The sequence below is a fragment of the Neophocaena asiaeorientalis genome, unplaced genomic scaffold (genome assembly GCF_003031525.2).
Source record: "Neophocaena asiaeorientalis asiaeorientalis breed wild unplaced genomic scaffold, Neophocaena_asiaeorientalis_V1.1 scaffold91, whole genome shotgun sequence".
In the NCBI taxonomy this organism is placed as follows: Eukaryota; Metazoa; Chordata; class Mammalia; order Artiodactyla; family Phocoenidae; genus Neophocaena; species Neophocaena asiaeorientalis.
Window position 1 is genome coordinate 8,138,626 of NW_020173198.1, and position 17,754 is coordinate 8,156,379.

The window sequence follows — 17,754 nt, forward strand, 5'->3', positions numbered from 1 at the left end:
GGGCTTCCCTGTGTGTGTGTGTGTGTGTGTGTGTGTGTGTGTGTGTGTGTGTGTGTGTGTGTGTTGCTTGCAAGCCTCTCTTGAAACATTGGATGACCTGGCCACAGTTGGCTGTCATTCCCTCCTGGGAAACCACCAAGTGGAACTGAACAGTGGCTGCCCTCTTGAAAGGGGCTATAAGCTGGGCAGCTCGCTAAAGGCCCCCGCAGGCTCACCTCACACATTGATGTCACCTAACTGGTCCCTTGTGCCATTTGAGTTTATAAGCCCTGGCACAGAGCCATTGAAGGTAGCAGGGAGTTTGAATGACTCCTCATGCTGCCTTGGGATGACTTATTCAGTAAGATCTCAGCACCCTGAGTGCAGGGTCTTGTACTCCTTGAGAGTCTGATCCAGGCTTGGCTACATAGTTGAGCACCACTAAATTTATGTCGAGCTGAAATTGGATTCACGTGGAAGATTCTGGCACACAACCTCTTCTGGAGAAGCTGATAGTCTCTAAAAGATCTCACACAGTGAACACTAAACTGATTTCCAATTAATTTCCAGTTACCCTTGATCACACCACCTGACTCATTTCCTGCAGTAAACACTTAGCAGCCTTCCAGTCTATTCAAAACTATGACAAAGCCCTTCTGCATGTCTAAAATGCCACATTAATCTACGCTCATAGTCATTCATTCATTCAACAGATATTTAGAGCACCTACCATATGCCCAGAACTGTGTGAGAGGTTGGCAATATATCAATAATAGTAAGAAAAGCAAACACACTTCCTGCTCGTCTGGATTTCTAACCTAATAGCTATGATGGTAAAATTACATAGCCTGTATGGTACCAGGCACTGTGCTCGGTACTTTCCGTATATTAATTCATTTAATGCTCACAAAAGCCTATGATAAGTGCCGTATCATCCTTTCCATAGATGAGCAAACTGAGGCATAGAGAGGTTAAGTAGATTGTCCAAGGTCACACAGCTAGAGTGGCACAGGCAGGTTTGAACCCTAGCAGCATGGCTCCGGAATCTGTACTCTTTGCCTCTTACCATTCTGGGATGACACTGGGAGCCCCTGAAGTGCCCCCCAAATCGTCAAAGTGATGGTTGTGATAGTTGTGGTCAGCACTGGTGGTGTCTATAGCAATGGGACCCTGGGTAAGTAGATTAACCATAACAACATGTTCTGGGACCTTTGTATATAATGGTGAGTGGTTTCTTTTTCTTTCCTGACGTCACATGGTATTGCTTTTCCTTCTTTTAAGTTGGAGACACTTGATGCAGACCTAATACTAGAAAGCAGCTGGAGGTGCGAAGTGACAGCTGATTGCTGCAGTTTATATGTGGCCTTGGCTGCAGGGCAGCCAGCTGTCCCTCGGAAGTGGCCCCTGGGAAGAGAAGCCTTCGGGCTAGAAAGACAGCTTGGGTCATTAGCTGAAGAATTATTTGTTTAGTTTATCTGTTATGTTCCTAGTTCTTGACTGTGTTGCCCACCGTCCTGCTTCCTTTGCCCATGTGGCTCCTGGATCCCACCAGCCCCTCCTTCACGCTTCCGTGCAACTTTCCCAGGCCCCGGGGTCAGAACTCATTGCCATTTTCTCCCATGGGCCTGAGAAAATGCCTGGGCCACCTGGGTCACGCTCGCTGCTTGGTCGTGCAACCTCTTTCCCTTTCTACCTCGCTTGCTAGTGGGGAGAGACTTGTCTCTCCACACCAGCAACCTCAGTGCTGTGAATGGCAAATAGTATATGCCCAGCACGTGCTTTTTGAATGAAAAAAGGTCCAGAGAAATGTGTGACTCACCAAAAGCCTCAGAGTTAGCAGAGCAGACCTCAACTCTGTCAAAATAGATTGTAAGCCCCATGTGGACTCACGCCACCTGTGCGTTTGCACATTGCTGCATCCACAGTGCCTGGCCCAGTGCCTGGTGCACGGTGGGCAGCTCAGTAAATGTTTGTGGAATGAGCAAATGAGTGCCAACCTCCTTTAATTCTTCTGTTGTCCTTGCCTGCATGGAAGAAGACAGGCAACAGGAATGAAGGCTCTGTGTTGGCTGCGTGTTGCATGCACAACTGATAAGCTATTTGCCCACAGCTAAAAATACCTACCCCTGACAGACAGTGGGAGACGGATGGTGCTTAGAGCAAGACATTTAATCAAACAGCAACAACCCGAGCAGAGCCACAAAAGCCTCTGACACCCCAGTGAACTCCAGATGAAGAGCCCAGAAGCCTCTGACTTCCTGTTGGTCCCCTGACACCCAGTGACCATCACTCTGGGTCCACAAAACAGCAAAACAAGTGAGCATTCTGTGCACATGGCAGCCACCAGCTGCAGGTCTGGGGACGGCCATGTGGGCGGAAACCATGCACCTGGGGTGAATCCCAGGGAGAATGAGCCCACGCTAGCACCATTCCATATCGGGAGGTGCCATGGAGAGGGTCTCGGTGGTAAGCCCTGGACTTGGAGGAAGCAATTAGACCCTCAGAGGCAGAGATGAACCCCCTGTCTCTTTACCCTCGCTTATTCCCAGGGACTGGGAGTGGCCGGTGTTCTTGAAGGACCTACAACTCCTCTGAAGGGAATTCTTCCCTCAGCTACCTCCTGCCACCATACATGCAGGCTGATACACACTGTTAAAAAAGAAAAAGAAACAAAGAAAATACTGACCCATTTCTACTTAATGGTCAGTTCCCTCAAGCTAATGATGGAAGCATCTGGATGAGCAGGTGCATCGAATGGGCTTTAGAGTCTAATACATTGTTTTTGAATCCTGGGTCCAGCATACATTTGATGTCCGATCTGGGCCAGTCTCTTAACCCACTGAGCCTCAGTGTTCTCACCTCTATAATGGGGATATTAATAGCATCTATCCCTTTATGTCATATGAGGATTAAATTTGATGCCAGTAAAACCTATAGCAAGTGAATCACACATAGCAAGTGCCCAATAAAGGGAATTGTTGTTAATAAATGTACCAGTTATTACTGCATGTGCTCAGCCCTTGTATTACAGGTCTGCGTGAATGGAAGAACTGGAAGAGGCATTTGACACTTTTGCATCCAACCTCAGTCAACTTCTTCACCCTCTGAGCCTCAGTCTTTCTCATCTATAAGAGGGGATGAAAATAGTACCTACTTTATTAGCAAGGATTACATACTGGATATTTAATGTTAGATATTATAATATTAGATAATGTCTGATACTGTAGACATGAAATATGCTTCATGGATATGAAGCAGTGAGTTCAGGGCCTGACAAACAGCAAACAGTTAGCTGCCCTGAGGACCTTCCTCTTTCCTGCCTTCGCACGTGCTATTCACCCTCCCTGGGAGCCTCTCCTTGTCTTGTGTGCCTGTTTAACCCCCGCCCACCTTTACCAAACGGGAGCTATGATACTAATTTTTAAATTATTTCTTTATTATTAACCGGCTCACTTTGCAGATATGGAAACTGAGGCTCTGAGAAGGGAAGGGGCTTGTCCAGGAGCACACAAGCGTCTATGTGAGAACTCAGTCTAACCCGAGGGGCCTCCTAACAAAAATGGAAAAGCTAAAGATGCTTTCTTTTTTCTTCCACGGTTTTATTGAGATATGATTGACTTACATCACTGTGTAAGCTTAACATATACGGCATGATGATCTGACTTACGTATATTGTGAAATGGTCACCGCAATAGGTTTAGCTGGCGTCCGTCATCTCACAGAGATACAAGAAAAAGCAGAAAAGGAAACAAAAATGTTTTCCTTGTGATGAGAAACCCTTAGGGTTTACTCTCTTAACAACGTGCATCTGTAACATACAGCAGCATGAAGGACACTTTCACTGACCGAGTGTGAGAAACAAGCTAGAGGTCTTTTCTCCAGCCAGTTCTCCCATCCTCAAGAACTACACCAGGAGAAGCCCCACCTAGATTTGCGGGCGCTGCTTCGCCTGCACCAGGTCTTCGCCTGGTTCAGTTTGTCACCTTCACAGGACTGGTCATCACACTCGCAGGCAGTAACTGTGACACACTGCACACTCTCCCTGGGCCAGGCGCCGTGCTAAGAGCTTTGTGTGTGTGTGAGATTCCCTCTAACCCTCACAACAGCCCTCTGAACTGGACAGCACTGTTACTCCCATTTTATTGACTGTTCCTTGTGTTTACTTGCCCAAGAGTGCCAGCAAGAAATGTGCACATCTGGGGTGCTAACCCAGCTCCTCCAGACATCAAAATTCATGCCTCTCTAAGGAGCCTGTCCTTTCTGATAACTCTTCTGTTTTTGTTTGCTGGAGAGCCACCTCAAGCCCTGCCCCCATCTGTCTCTGTGACAAACCCCCAGAGCTGAAAAAACACAGTCGCATCCATCACTTAGTACAAAAGTTGACCCAGAATGGCACCATCAAGTGCTTTCAGAATGCTTCTTTGACTTACCAGCTGTGCCGTCTTGGACAGGTGGCTAAACCTTTCTGAATATTAGTTTTTCCTCATTTGTAAAATGGAGATGAGAGCCTACATTCTGCTTGCACTGTCATCTCCTTAAATATTTCTTTAAGTCAGTTCACTTTTTGGATAAATTTATTTTATAAACAGGCTTTTATCACTACCCTAAATGGAAAAATAACATTCCTCTAATACCACTTAAACTAAATGTATAACTTTGAAAGTGAAAATGTTCATCAGCAAATCTCATAAAATCATCTCATCTATACAGAGCCACCCAGCACACAGTAGGTGCTCAGTGTATGGTAGTCATAAGAAAAGGAAGCTTGGCATTGAGAAGTATGGTTTGGAAACTTTTGAGTCTGTTGGCCAACTTGAATGTGGTTTCCCAGTTGAGAATCTAGTTGTTGTCATGCTTACCCAAAGAATCTGTGCCTAGTCAAAAAGCCAGAAGCAATTTTACGGTCAAGAGAAGGCCAACTGATTGGCCTGTAGCCTGGAGGATGACTCACTTCTCCCCATGGCCCTGAGTCAGACTGCCCTGGGGTGGCAGCCATCTTAGCTCTTGCTGACTACTCAACCACAAGGGCAGGCTTGCTAGGTCTCAACTAGTCCTGGTCTATACTGGAAAACACTACTTTATTAAGTTCTGGGAAAAAGGAAAACTGCACCATGTATCCAGGTCCCAAGACTTCCTTGTGGCAAATCCACAACATTTCTTCCACCAAGGCAGGCATCGCCAATTCATTGCAGCACTGCTAAACCCAGGTGTGGTTTTGGAATAAGTTTCAACATGGCGCCCAGCAGCCTCTACCAGTCAATTGAAGAGTAAACATTTTTTGTCATCCCTGCCTCAGGCTATGCTATCACCCCGGGCAGGAGATCCTAGAAAGGGAGATTCAAAGGAGGAAACACAGATCCTAGCTTTGAAAAGGTTCCACTCAAGTGCTAAATGTGGTGACAAGTAGGGTCTCCACAAAAAAATAACAGTGAAGGGCATGATAGTAAAGCTACAAAGAAAATTAAAGACCTGTCAAATAAGAACTAAAATTTTAAAAGAACAGAAGCTGTTTCAGAGAATGCAAGAAACAACTGAGTTATCATATAGTAATGGCTCTTAAGGGTATAGTTCCATAGATAAAGACCGATGTTTTTCTCCACCAAGCATAGAAAAATAAAGGGGTGGGGGTTGTTGGTGGGACACAGCTGCAGCTAGAGGAATTGGGAATGAAGAATTTCCAGGGCTTCCCTGGTGGCGCAGTGGTTGAGAGTCTGCCTGCCGATGCAGGGGACACGGGTTCGTGCCCCGGTCCGGGAAGATCCCACATGCCGCGGAGTGGCTGGCCCCGTGAGCCATGGCCACTGAGCCTGCGCGTCCGGAGCCTGTGCTCCGCAACGGGAGAGGCCACAACAGTGATAGGCCCACGTACCACACACACACACACACACACAAAAAAGAATTTCCAGATAAGGTGACAGGACTATAGTGCCTGGAATGATCCATGGAGGTAAATGAGAATCTTCCACGGATTCCGTGAGAGCTCAGACTCTCTCCTATTCAGCTCTGCTTCCAGCAGAGTCTGGCCTCTAGCTCAATAATTGTCTGCTGAACTGAACTGGCCAGGTGTGAAAAGTAACAAAACTAACATTTACAGAGTGCTCACCATGTGATAGGGGCTGTACTAAGCATTTTACACATGTTATTTCCTCTATTTTTCTAACAACCTATGAGGGTGATATTTATATTGATGCCAATTTCACAGATGTAGGAATTGAGGTTCAGGGAGATTAATCACTACACTTCACAACCTCTTCCAGCTATGATAGGTTCCTTTTTTCTATTTTTCTTTTTAAGCGAGAATTTTAAAAATTATTTATTTATTTTTTGGCTGTGTTGGGTCTTCATTGCTGCGCGGGGGCTTTCTCTAGTTGCGGCAAGTGGGGGCTACTCTTCGTTGCGGTGCACAGGCTCCTCATTGCAGTGGCTTCTCTTGTGGAGCACAGGCTCTAGGCGTGTGGGCTCAGTAGTTGTGGCGCATGGGCCTAGTTGCTCCGCAGCATGTGGGATCTTCCCGGGCCAGGGCTCGAACCTGAGTCCCCTGCATTGGCAGGAGGATTCTTAACCACTGTGCCACCAGGGAAGTCCTATGATAGGTTCTTATGTACTTGGATATGTGGGGTGAAGTTCAGCCTGCAAAGAGGAAAAAGAACAAATGGCCCTTCAGAGCCCTTGCAGGAACCTGGAAGCTATCCCTCAGGGATTGCCTTCCCATGAGCTGGGGCCCCACTGCCTGACCTCCACCCCACTAGTCGACAGTCAGTTTCCTGCCCCCAATAGCCAACTTCAGGAAGTACGTTCCACATTCCCTGGCTTCTGCCCTGGAGCAAGTGGAACAATGGGAAACAAGGTTGGCCACTGGCCAGCGGGCAGTGCCTGGGGTTGGGACCACATGGACGGACAGCTGCCCTTGGGAAACCCTTCCCTGCTCCTCTCCTAGAAGCCCTCAGGGCACAACCGCCTGCAGACCTCCTGGCACCATCCACAGAGGTCAAAAAGACTGAACCAAGTCTCATCAGCATCATCTCCCCCCATCCCCCACTGGAGACAAGAGATTTTAATAATGCTGATGGGGTAGGAAAGGCCCAGGGGGCATCGGGGGCTGAGTCAGTCAGCAAATGCATAAGACTTGGGCATGTGGGAGTAGGTTAGGGCATATTCATCATCCTTGGGTTCCGTGGCTCCTTCTTTGGGGAAGGGAGAGAGCATCTAGAGGGGAACCAGTCAAAGAGCAGTGAGGGAGCTGTTAGGGACTGGACAGCTGAGAGCTCCTAACCTGAGAGGACGCAGCACAGAGGCACCAACGTCTGTGTGGGGAAATGGGGAGGGGCAAGGGTTGGCTTCTTGGGAAGGGAGCCAACCTTGGCCTGGGTGAGCTCTCGAGAATACCTGGTGTTCCCAAGCAGAGTGGGGCAGGACCCAAGGCTCCCTTCCTGTGGGCCTCCTTAAGGAGAAAAAGGCATTCAGGGAGCACCCCCCCTCCAAGGGGTGCTAGAATTGTCCTTCAGGCTCAGCTGGGGGCAGACAAGGCACCAAGGCACCAGTTGTCCACGGTCGGGCAGGGGCAGCCTCCAAGCTGGGCGCCGTCCTGCTGCCAGGTCAAGCCCTCCAGGTAGCGCACAACGTGGATCTGCTCGGCCAGCACCTGGCCCTGCCCTTGAGGCGCCGCAGGTGTCAGGCTGAGCTTTCAGGTCCTTCCTGGTGCCCAGCAGGAGGATGTACACCTCAGGGCAGTGGTGACACACTTCTGGATGCCACTTGTGCCGCACGTTCTCTGGCAGTGGAGACATAGATGACAAAGACATTGGGCTGAGGGTGGGAGAGTGTGCGAGATGGTCGTGCTCCTGGCCCCGCGTCCCACAGGTTCGGGCTCACCGTGCGCCAGTCAGGTGCACTTCGGGCACTGTAATCGTCGAACGCCGCAGGGGTGGACTCCTCGGGGAAGGCATCAGCTGTGTAGCAGAGGAGCCCCATCACCTACCACCACTCGCTTGATGCTGTACATGGTGGGTGCAGCTGCCGCGTCGAGGCCACGCCTCCCTCCCCTTCTGGCCCCTCTGGACGCAGCGACCTGGTGCCCTGCCCACCACAGGGGAGCTGGGGCAGCAGCAGCGGCTTGGTTCAGGGTTCCAGAGCCAAAACCAGCATCTTATTTCCCCTTTCCCCTTTATCTCCCCTTGCTCCAAGATCCCTCCAAGACCTATAGTGGAGCAGGTAACAGTAAGGGAGATGACAGCCCTCAAGAGCAATGCCCCATCACCCAGTTCAGTCCCCACTCCCCAGCTGATCTAAACAAGGGCAGTGCTGACTTCTTGCCTGCGAGGCTTAGAAATTGCTTTTCCTAAAAACCTGTCCTTGAGGCACCTTCCAGCAACCATATAAATAGCACCACTGGAATGGCTCACAGTGTCAGGGGTCATCATGTGTCTGTAGGACATGAGGGCTGACTCTTCTAGTACAAAAGATAGGCACCTTGAAGGAGGGAGGGATGCATTTAAGTCACAGGGGATGGTGGCTGAAAGGGGTGAATTACTCTCTTTTTGGAAATTCACGAAAATATAATTTAGGATGCAGATAAAGAGGATTTGCAGAAGGTAACGCCAGGAATTTAATCAGCCCAGATACACAACTCTTTGTTCTTTTCAGAAGACCTGCGTGGACCAAACAGCTGTGGTGTCAGTGGCCTGCTCTCGTTCACATAACTACCACTGTAGTCAGAAAGTGCTTCTTGGTGTCTAAACTAAATCTTTTTGTAGCTTCACCTTGAGCTCTTTCCCTTCTTACAAATTCTATTAGCTGCCTTTAAGAAGAAAGGAGGGAGAGAGGGAGGGAGGGAGAGAGGGGGGAGAGAGGGAGGAAGGGAAAAAAATGTGTGTTACCCTTTAAGCCAGCATTTCTACTTTTGAGAATTTATTCTACAGAAATATGCAAAGATGTTTAATGAAGCTCTGTGGTGGCCAAAATAATAAAATAAAACAAAATAAGTAATGTCCAGCCATAAGTGAACATTCCATGAATATAATTGACATAGGAAAAAATCCACGATTTATTTCTAATTGATTAAAAAACCAACTTGGGGCTTCCCACATGCCGCGGAGCAACTAAGCCCGTGTGCCATAACTACTGAGCCTGCGCTCTAGAGCCCACGAGCCACAACTACGGAAGCCCACACGCCTAGAGCCCGTGCTCTGCAACAAGAGAAGCCACTGCAACGAGAAGCCTGCACACCGCAACGAAGACCCAATGAAGCCAAAAATAAATTAATTAATTAAAGTTTTTAAAAAAGAGAGAGAAAAAAGATAATAAAAAACCAACTTGCACAACAGTATTAGTGTATGATCTCATTTTGTGGTGATAGTCACATTACCAATTATAGTTATAGTTATAGGCATATAAATACCCTAGAGATACAAACACCAAATAGTTAATAAACCTCTGTTCTGGTTGCAGCATTGCAAACCACCCTAAAACTCAGAGGCTTAATACAGCCATTTAGGATTATTTGTCCTGGTTCTTAGGCTGACTGGGCTCAGCCAGATGGCTCTTTCTCAGGGTTTCTCACAGTGGCAGCCGCAGGGCACTGGGACTGCAGTTATTTGGGGGTTCCGTGGAGCTGGACATCCAAGAGCGCTCACTCACATGACAGACACATGACACAGACACATGACAGACAGTTGATGTTGGTTGTCGGCTACGAGCTCACCTGGGGCTTTCAACCAGAGTCCCTACACACGACATCTCCATGTGGCTTGGCCTTCTCACAGCTGGGCTCCAAGATGGAGCGTCCCAAAGCAGGTATTCAAAAGGCCCACGTACAACCTGGTCATGCAGTGTCACTCCCACAATAGTCTATTGGTTGAAAGTGAATCACAGGGACTTCCCTGGTGATGCAGTGGTTAAGAACCTGCCTGCTAATGTAGGGGACACGGGTTTGAGCCCTGGTCCAGCCTTGGATGGGGGAAGATCCCACATGCCGCAGAGCAACTAAGCCCGTGTACCACAACTACCAAGCCCGCATACCACAGCTACTGAAGCCCGCATGCCTACAGCCCATGCTCTGCAACAAGAGAAGCCACCAGAGAAGTCACCACAACGAGAAGCCCGCACACCACAACGAAGAGTAGCCCCCACTTGCTGTAACTAGAGAAAGCCCATGCGCAGCAACAGAGACCCAACGCAGCCAAAAGTAAATAAATAAAGTTATTTTTTAAAAAAAAGTGAATCACAGGACAAGCTCCAATTCAAGGGGAGGAGACTACACAAAGGCATGAACACCAGGAGGTATGGTTCACTGGGGACCGTCTAAGAGACTAGATACCATAATATCTCTAGAAAATGCGATTCAGACAGACTTTCACTTTCCAGTGTCTAATGTAATAGTTACATGTACAAACTCAGGAGACAAAAAGCCTGGCTTAACGTCTGGGCTCACCACTCGCTTGCTCTGTGACCACAAACAAGTTACTTATAACCTCTCTAAGGCTCGATGCTCTCAGATAATTGTTCCAACCTCATAGGGTGGTTGTAAAAATTAAATGAAATTAAATGTGTGTAAGATGCTTCAAAGTAAATGCTCAATAAAAGTGAGCTAATATTATTATTATACGCTGATATAATGTTTAATTTTTACAGGTATATTTTACTTTTGTAATTGAAAAAAATAATTTTCAAAGACCAAAAAAAAAAAAAAACACAAAAACCAAGAAATGTAGCAGAATTAAGAGATATAAACTCAGAACTCCCGGTCAGGGCTTTTCCAAGGAATCTCCAGGAACTTCTTAGTCCTCACAGACACAGAAAATACCTCTGGAAGACCTTTCCCTCTGCACCAGTCAACCGTCCAGTGGTGGGGTCTGACAGCCCAACCTGTGTTGATCTTTTAGCGCTCCCTAAATCCTCTCAAGTTTGAGCATGGTAAGCTGCAAAGTATAGGAAATGAATTCCCCCAAGAATATAACCAAGAAGGTTTGCAATCACAAAACATGGGCTTTATATTACCCACCTGTCCAAAGACACCATTGACAGAAAAGATTTGCTTTTTAGAAGCATTGACTTTTTTTTTTTTTTTTTTTGTGGTACGTGGACCTCTCACTGTTGTGGCCTCTCCCGTTGTGGAGCACAGGCTCCGGACGCGCAGGCTCAGCGGCCATGGCTCACGGGCCCAGCTGCTCCACGGCATGTGGGATCCTACCGGACCGGGGCACGAACCCATGTCCCCTGTATCGGCAGGCGGACTCTCAACCACTGCGCCACCAGGGAAGCCCAGAAGCATTGACATTTTGATCATGAAGTTCACGGGGACTTGCTTGGATGGGATTGGTTGGTTTTCCACACAACAGATTCTTGGACCTGTTAGTTTGAGAAAAAAGCTGAGAAATGGAACTTCAGGTGGTGATGACTTGGGTTTCTTCGCTTATTCACCCCTTATAAATGCACCCAGACCCTGTCAACACCACTCCTTTTCTTTGGGGAAAAAACTATCACAGTGGAAATGAAAGGATTTTTCAATGTGGGGAATTATAGCAAATGCCAACCTTGGGAGTTGAAAATTCTACCTTCTCATTTCTTTTTCAGAAAATCAATACACGGGCATTGTTCCATTCCCCTCTGGGTCTCTGTGGCTCACACATCTCTCTCATCCCAAGGATGTTCTAAGTGTTCTTGATATTGCCTTGGGAGCAAATCGACCTGCACGAAAGAAATGGAAAACTCAATGTCTGCGGGTTAGTTTCTTGAGAGACGCAATTACTAGAAACTTAAGGAAATGTCAAATATGAAGAGCTGGAAATTTAATTTGGAGTTGATGACTTGCCTGAATTAAAGCATTAATTAGATGGAGATGGAATATTTTTGAAGAGTTTGGATATGGAAAATTTTTAGCACCACATTACAAACAGGGTTCGATGAGGAAGTAAGAGATGGTGTTGAAAAGTGACTCTCCGCAGAATATATACAGTCAGCCCTCTGTATCCGTGGATGCGGAACCCACGGAGACAGAAAGCCATCTGTACTCTACAATTTTATTTAAGGGACTTGAGCATCTGCAGATTTTGATATCACAGGAGGGTCTTGGAACCAAATACCCTGCAGATACTAAAGGATGACTGTTTAACATTTTTTTCTAGGGAGACCCCAGCATTTATTCATTCCTACCCCCCTTATAAGCTGGGGAGCAGAGCAGGGACATGAGAGAGTGTGTGGGCGTTGTTTAATGAATGGAAAAAAGAGGTTCTGAGAAATGATGGCACTTTTCTAAGTCAGGGACAACTGAGAGAACAGGAATCACTTTCCTCCGGCTGGAAACAAAGCGGAACTTGATATTCCATAAAGTCAGAGAGAGCTGGAGTCAACTTCAGGCTCTCCCACTTACTCAGTTTGTGGCTATGGAGAGATAACCTAAATATCCAAGCCTCAGTTTCCTCCCCTGTAAAATAGGGGTGCTAATAGGACTGATGAGAGTCCTTCTTTCAGTTCCATGAATACCAAGTTCTTTCCTACCTCAGAGCCTTTGCACTTGTCATTCCCCCTGCTTAGAGTTCTCGTCTCACGGATCTTTTTATGGCAGATCCCCTCTCCTCATCCTTAATTGAACTCAAATGTCCAATCTAAAAAACAACACTCCCCAACAATTTGTCTCATCCCTTGGTTTTATTCTGTATAGCACCGCTATCTCAAATTCTGTTGTACATTTTTGTATTTATGTGTTGTCTCTCTCACCCACTATACTATAAGTCCCATGATAAAAGGGAACTTGTCCATTTTGTTAATTCCTGCATCTCCAGCACCTCATAGAGCGCCTGACACATAGTAAATGCTCCGTTAATAATTGTTGAATGAGTGGATTCTCAGTCAAGAACTAACATTCATTGAGATCTTACCACATGCCAGATACTGTTCTAACCACTTTATAAAAATTATCTCACTTAATCCTCAGAATAACCCTTTAAACCTATTTTATAAAAAAGGAAGCTAAGGCACAGCGGGATTGAATAAATTTGCCCAAAGCCAAAGAGTCAATAAATAATAGAGCCAGGACTGAACCCCAGGCAGCCTGGCCCCAAACTCCACATTCTAAATCACTGTGCTCTGATGCTCTTGGCTTGATGGGAAAGCATCAGACCTGGTTTTTTGGGTTTTTTTTTTTTTATATCTTTATTGGAGTATAATTGCTTTACAATGGTGTGTTAGTTTCTGCTATACAACAAAGTGAATCAGTTATACATATACATATGTTCCCATATCTCTTCCCTCTTGCGTCTCCCTTCCTCCCACCCTCCCTATACCGCCTCCCGCCCCGCAGGTGGTCACAAAGGACCGAGCTGATGTCCCTGTGCTATGCGGCTGGTTTTACAGCTTGAGTTCCATGAAACTCTGACTGTCAGGTCGGAGTAGCCTAAATTTTGACCCATAACCTCCTCCAAAGCCTTTGCCCTTCATTCTGTATCTATGCACCTGTGGCTCATGTATCACTGTGTGGATTCTTATTTGTCTCTTTAATATTCAGCCCCTTGCATGCTGTTTCTACACTCTCTGAGTGGAGACTCTGAATGTCTACAATACTAATTTGTATCCATCTTGGGCCCATGTACACAGAAGGAAGATGCTAGATGTTTTCTGAAAGGATGTCTAAATGAATAAGACATTGTCGAACACTTTTCAACAGGCTGTTTAATAAAAGAGAGCTATGAAGTGCAAAAATGTACACAAAGCAAGTAGAAATCCATATGAGTATTCCTTGCCTTAATAAACTCAACTCTTCATGCTTTCCCCACCTCAGGGCCTTTGCACATGCTGTTTCCTTTGCTTGAAACACTTTCTCCAACCACCTTTTTTGCCTATTTACCTCCTACTGGGTCTCCAAATTTCAGCTTGGACATCACTTCCTCAGTAAAAATTCTTCTGATCACTAATAGCACTTACTAGAGCTTCCAGTTACACATTTTCTTCTGTGATTCTTCGGTTGATGCTTTTCTTACATAGTAAACTCTAAGCTCCATGAAGTTAAGATGGACCATGTCTATTTTGTTCAATATCTCCTTCCAGGGCATAGCTCATAGTAATTATGGAAAAACACTGTTGAATGCATAAGTAAACTTTTGAAATTCCAGGATTAAGAATATAAAGAATTTTGCTTTAATGGACCTCTTTTCTTAGATATTGACTTAAAGTAAAATTTACTCATAATTTTTCTTTATTGTCCAGGGTGTAACATACTCACATGGTGCCCTCGCCCCCGCTTAGAAGTACTGATATTGCCGAGTGGTTTAAAGCATGGGTATTGAATGCTCTAAACCACTGGGATTGAATACTGGATAATTAATATAATTGGTACCTTAACTCTCCACCACTTCAAAATGTTATTTCAAAGTGCTTTGAGCAAGAACAAGGACAGCACAGTCTTAAACAAACAAACAAACAAAACAACCTGACAGTGCCGAGTAATGAGAGGTTATGGAGCAACTGGAACTCTCATACTCTACCGTTGGGAGTGCAGATTAGTAAAACCACTTTACAGAGCAATTCAGCAATATCTGGTAAAGATGAAGATGCACGTATTCTAAAACATAATAAACACCCTTCTACATATGTATATACTACCTGAGAGAAACTCTGACACATAGCTACTTCTCATGGAGAGTCATATCAAGGTATTAACTATAGCAGTTTATAACAGCAAAATCCTGAAACCAATTTAAATGTGTATATATATATATATATATATATATATATACACACATATATACATATACAAAGACACATAGATGTCTATATATAGTATATGTGTATATATATATACACATATAGACAGCTAGATATATATGTCTACATAATATATGATATATACATATATAGACATGTGTGTATATGTATAAATATGTCTACGTATATATGAATAAATAAATTGCAATAAGGTTATTAATGGAATTGCTCTATAGTTGTTAAGATGAGTGAAATAGATCTACATGTATCAAAAAAAAAGAGGTCTCAAAAGCAACTTGTTGTGTGAAAGAAAGCAGCATGTAGAGTGGCAGGTTCTGTATAAAAGAAGTTAAGAGTATGCAAACGTGGCCCTGAAGACCGCAGCACTGTGGCTGCCTCTGGTGGGGAAAGGGGGAAGGGAAATGATGGGCTGGAACAATTTCAAAGGAGACTTCAACTGCATCTATAGTGTCGTTTCTTTATTTAAAAAGAACTAAAGCATATGTGGCAAAGTGTTAAAATTTGCTTAACCTGAGTGATGAATACACCAGAGTGTGCATATTAAAGACATTTTCACATGTGAACTATTGTGAAATAATTATAAAGGCACATGCGAGAAAGAGAGCCCTGGATTCCAGCTCTGCCACTGCACTTCAGACAGGGGACATAAATTCTCTCAGACCCTTGTTTGCAAAGTAGGATTAATAATGTTCAAATTTCAGGTTTGGTTGTGACTTAATGAGAATAAATGTGTAGAATGACTTCCAGATGTTATCCATTGGGATATCATTTTAGAGTGAGTCCCTAATGACTTTCCAGATGTATCTTATTCAGAGAGACATTTGTTTTTTTAAAACTGATCAGAATTATGTGGATGCATTCCAAAACAATTCTGACCCCCAGAAAAATAATCTATTGCTACTATATTTGCAAAACCTGTATACACACATATTATACAGACATGCATAAGCACAGATTATTTATTAACTATGATTGCCCTGAGGGAGGGGTATTTGGGTGGTTGCAGAATACGAGTGGAAGGAAATTTTACTTTTCTATTAACTTTAATTATGTACCATGTGTACCTACTCTAAAAATAAATATAATTTATTTTTAAATTAATCTAAAGGTCATGATCTTCTCCATTCCTTCAATTCTGAACCCACTTAAAAAAGAAAGGTCTTAAAATCCAAGTTCTAAAGGTTCTTAAGAGGTTGTATAGTCCAATGTCCTACCTGAGCACGGGAAACAGGAAATGCCATCCCAACCCCATATTCTCCATGCAGTCAGACAAAAGAAAGAGCACAGGATTGGGGATTAGAGGATCTGGGTTTGGTCCCTGTCACCATGAATGACTAACTCTGTGGCTCTAAGTGAGTTCCTTAAGTTCTCTGAGACCCAGTCTCATTTCTGAAGTGAGGACAACGGCAGCACCACTGTCATGACTGTGTGAGGGAAAAATTAAGGACCATGTGAACAGGAAACTTTGTCAAAATCGTATCCAGATGTTTGTGTGAGGTGCAATTGCGGTGCAGAGGTTGTCCCTCAAGAGCATGGGTTCAGTCCCTTTGATTTCCGTGGGAGTGCCTGAGACACCATGCCTAGGGGCCCCTAGTAGGCAATAAAGTCATCTTGCTTCAGATGTAAGCCAGATTCTCTTGTCTCCACAGCAAATATCCTAACCGTGATCATCCTCTCTCAGCTGGTGGCTAGGAGACAGAAGTCCTCCTACAACTATCTCCTGGCACTTGCCGCTGCTGACATCTTGGTCCTCTTTTTCATTGTGTTCGTGGACTTCCTGCTGGAAGATTTCATCTTGAACATGCAGATGCCCCAGGTTCCCGACAAGATCATAGAAGTGCTGGAATTCTCATCCATCCACACCTCAATTTGGATTACTGTTCCATTAACCATTGACCGGTATATTGCGGTCTGCCACCCGCTCAAGTACCACATGGTCTCCTACCCAGCCCGCACCCGGAAAGTCATCGTAAGTGTTTATGTCACCTGCTTCCTGACCAGCATCCCCTACTACTGGTGGCCCAACATCTGGACTGAAGACTACATCAGCACCTCCGTGCACCATGTCCTTATCTGGATTCACTGCTTCACTGTGTACTTGGTGCCCTGTTCCATCTTCTTCATATTGAACTCCATCATTGTATACAAGCTCAGGCGGAAGAGCAATTTTCGCCTCCGTGGCTACTCCACAGGGAAAACCACTGCCATCTTGTTTACCATTACCTCCATCTTTGCCACACTCTGGGCCCCACGTATCATCATGATCCTCTACCACCTGTATGGGGCACCCCTCCAGAACCGCTGGCTGATGCACGTTATGTCCGACATCGCCAACATGCTGGCCCTTCTGAACACGGCCATCAACTTCTTCCTCTATTGCTTCATCAGCAAACGGTTCCGCAAAATGGCGGCCGCTACCCTCAAGGCCTTCTTCAAGTGCCAGAAGCAACCAATACAGTTCTACACCAACCATAACTTTTCCATAACAAGTAGCCCCTGGATCTCGCCGGCCAACTCACACTGTATCAAGATGCTGGTGTACCAGTACGACAAAAATGGAAAACCTATAAAGGTATCCCCATGACCTCATAGGTTTGGCACCTAGTGTCTCTGCATAATCCACTTCCAGATGCGAATGTGGCCCATCCTATGGCTGAACAGCTCTCCTTAAGAGTGCTAACCTGATTTCCTGTCTCCATAGATTGAGCGACTCTCAGACTGGTAGATGAGGAAAGATGGAGGAGAAGAAAGAAAAGCATGAATCTTGTTTTCATTTATGCGTTCATTTCTACCAAGTCATGCTGACAGCAAAAGTTCCTACCAGTTTGAAGATGTCATTGGAGGTTGTGTTATTATCCTGTGGCCTGTAAGGACACACAGTAGAGAAATAGTCTATGACTTAGCCTTGGCCCCATCCACAGTCACTGGAAACCGCTCATTTATGTGACACATCAAGCCACAGTAGCACGTAGCTGAGCCCACACTCTTCTTCCGAGAGCTGAGGTCATCCATCATTTCCCTGTGCTGTGACCAGCAGCTAACGATGCTGACCAATTC

General features: G+C 45.4%; 1 protein-coding gene and 1 pseudogene across 1 annotated transcript in view; one reads left to right on the top strand and one right to left on the bottom strand.

The window, feature by feature from the left end:
• Positions 1 to 17,281, top strand: part of GPR139 (G protein-coupled receptor 139) — a 39,982-nt gene extending 22,701 nt beyond the window's left edge. Inside the window, exon 2 of the mRNA XM_024744628.1 lies at positions 16,347 to 17,281. Within this exon, the coding sequence (XP_024600396.1) occupies positions 16,347 to 17,281 (935 nt within the window). The remainder of the gene's footprint in view (positions 1 to 16,346) is intronic.
• On the bottom strand, positions 7,084 to 8,025 carry LOC112399249 (rho-related GTP-binding protein RhoG-like; annotated as a pseudogene).
• Positions 17,282 to 17,754: the final 473 nt, after the last annotated feature.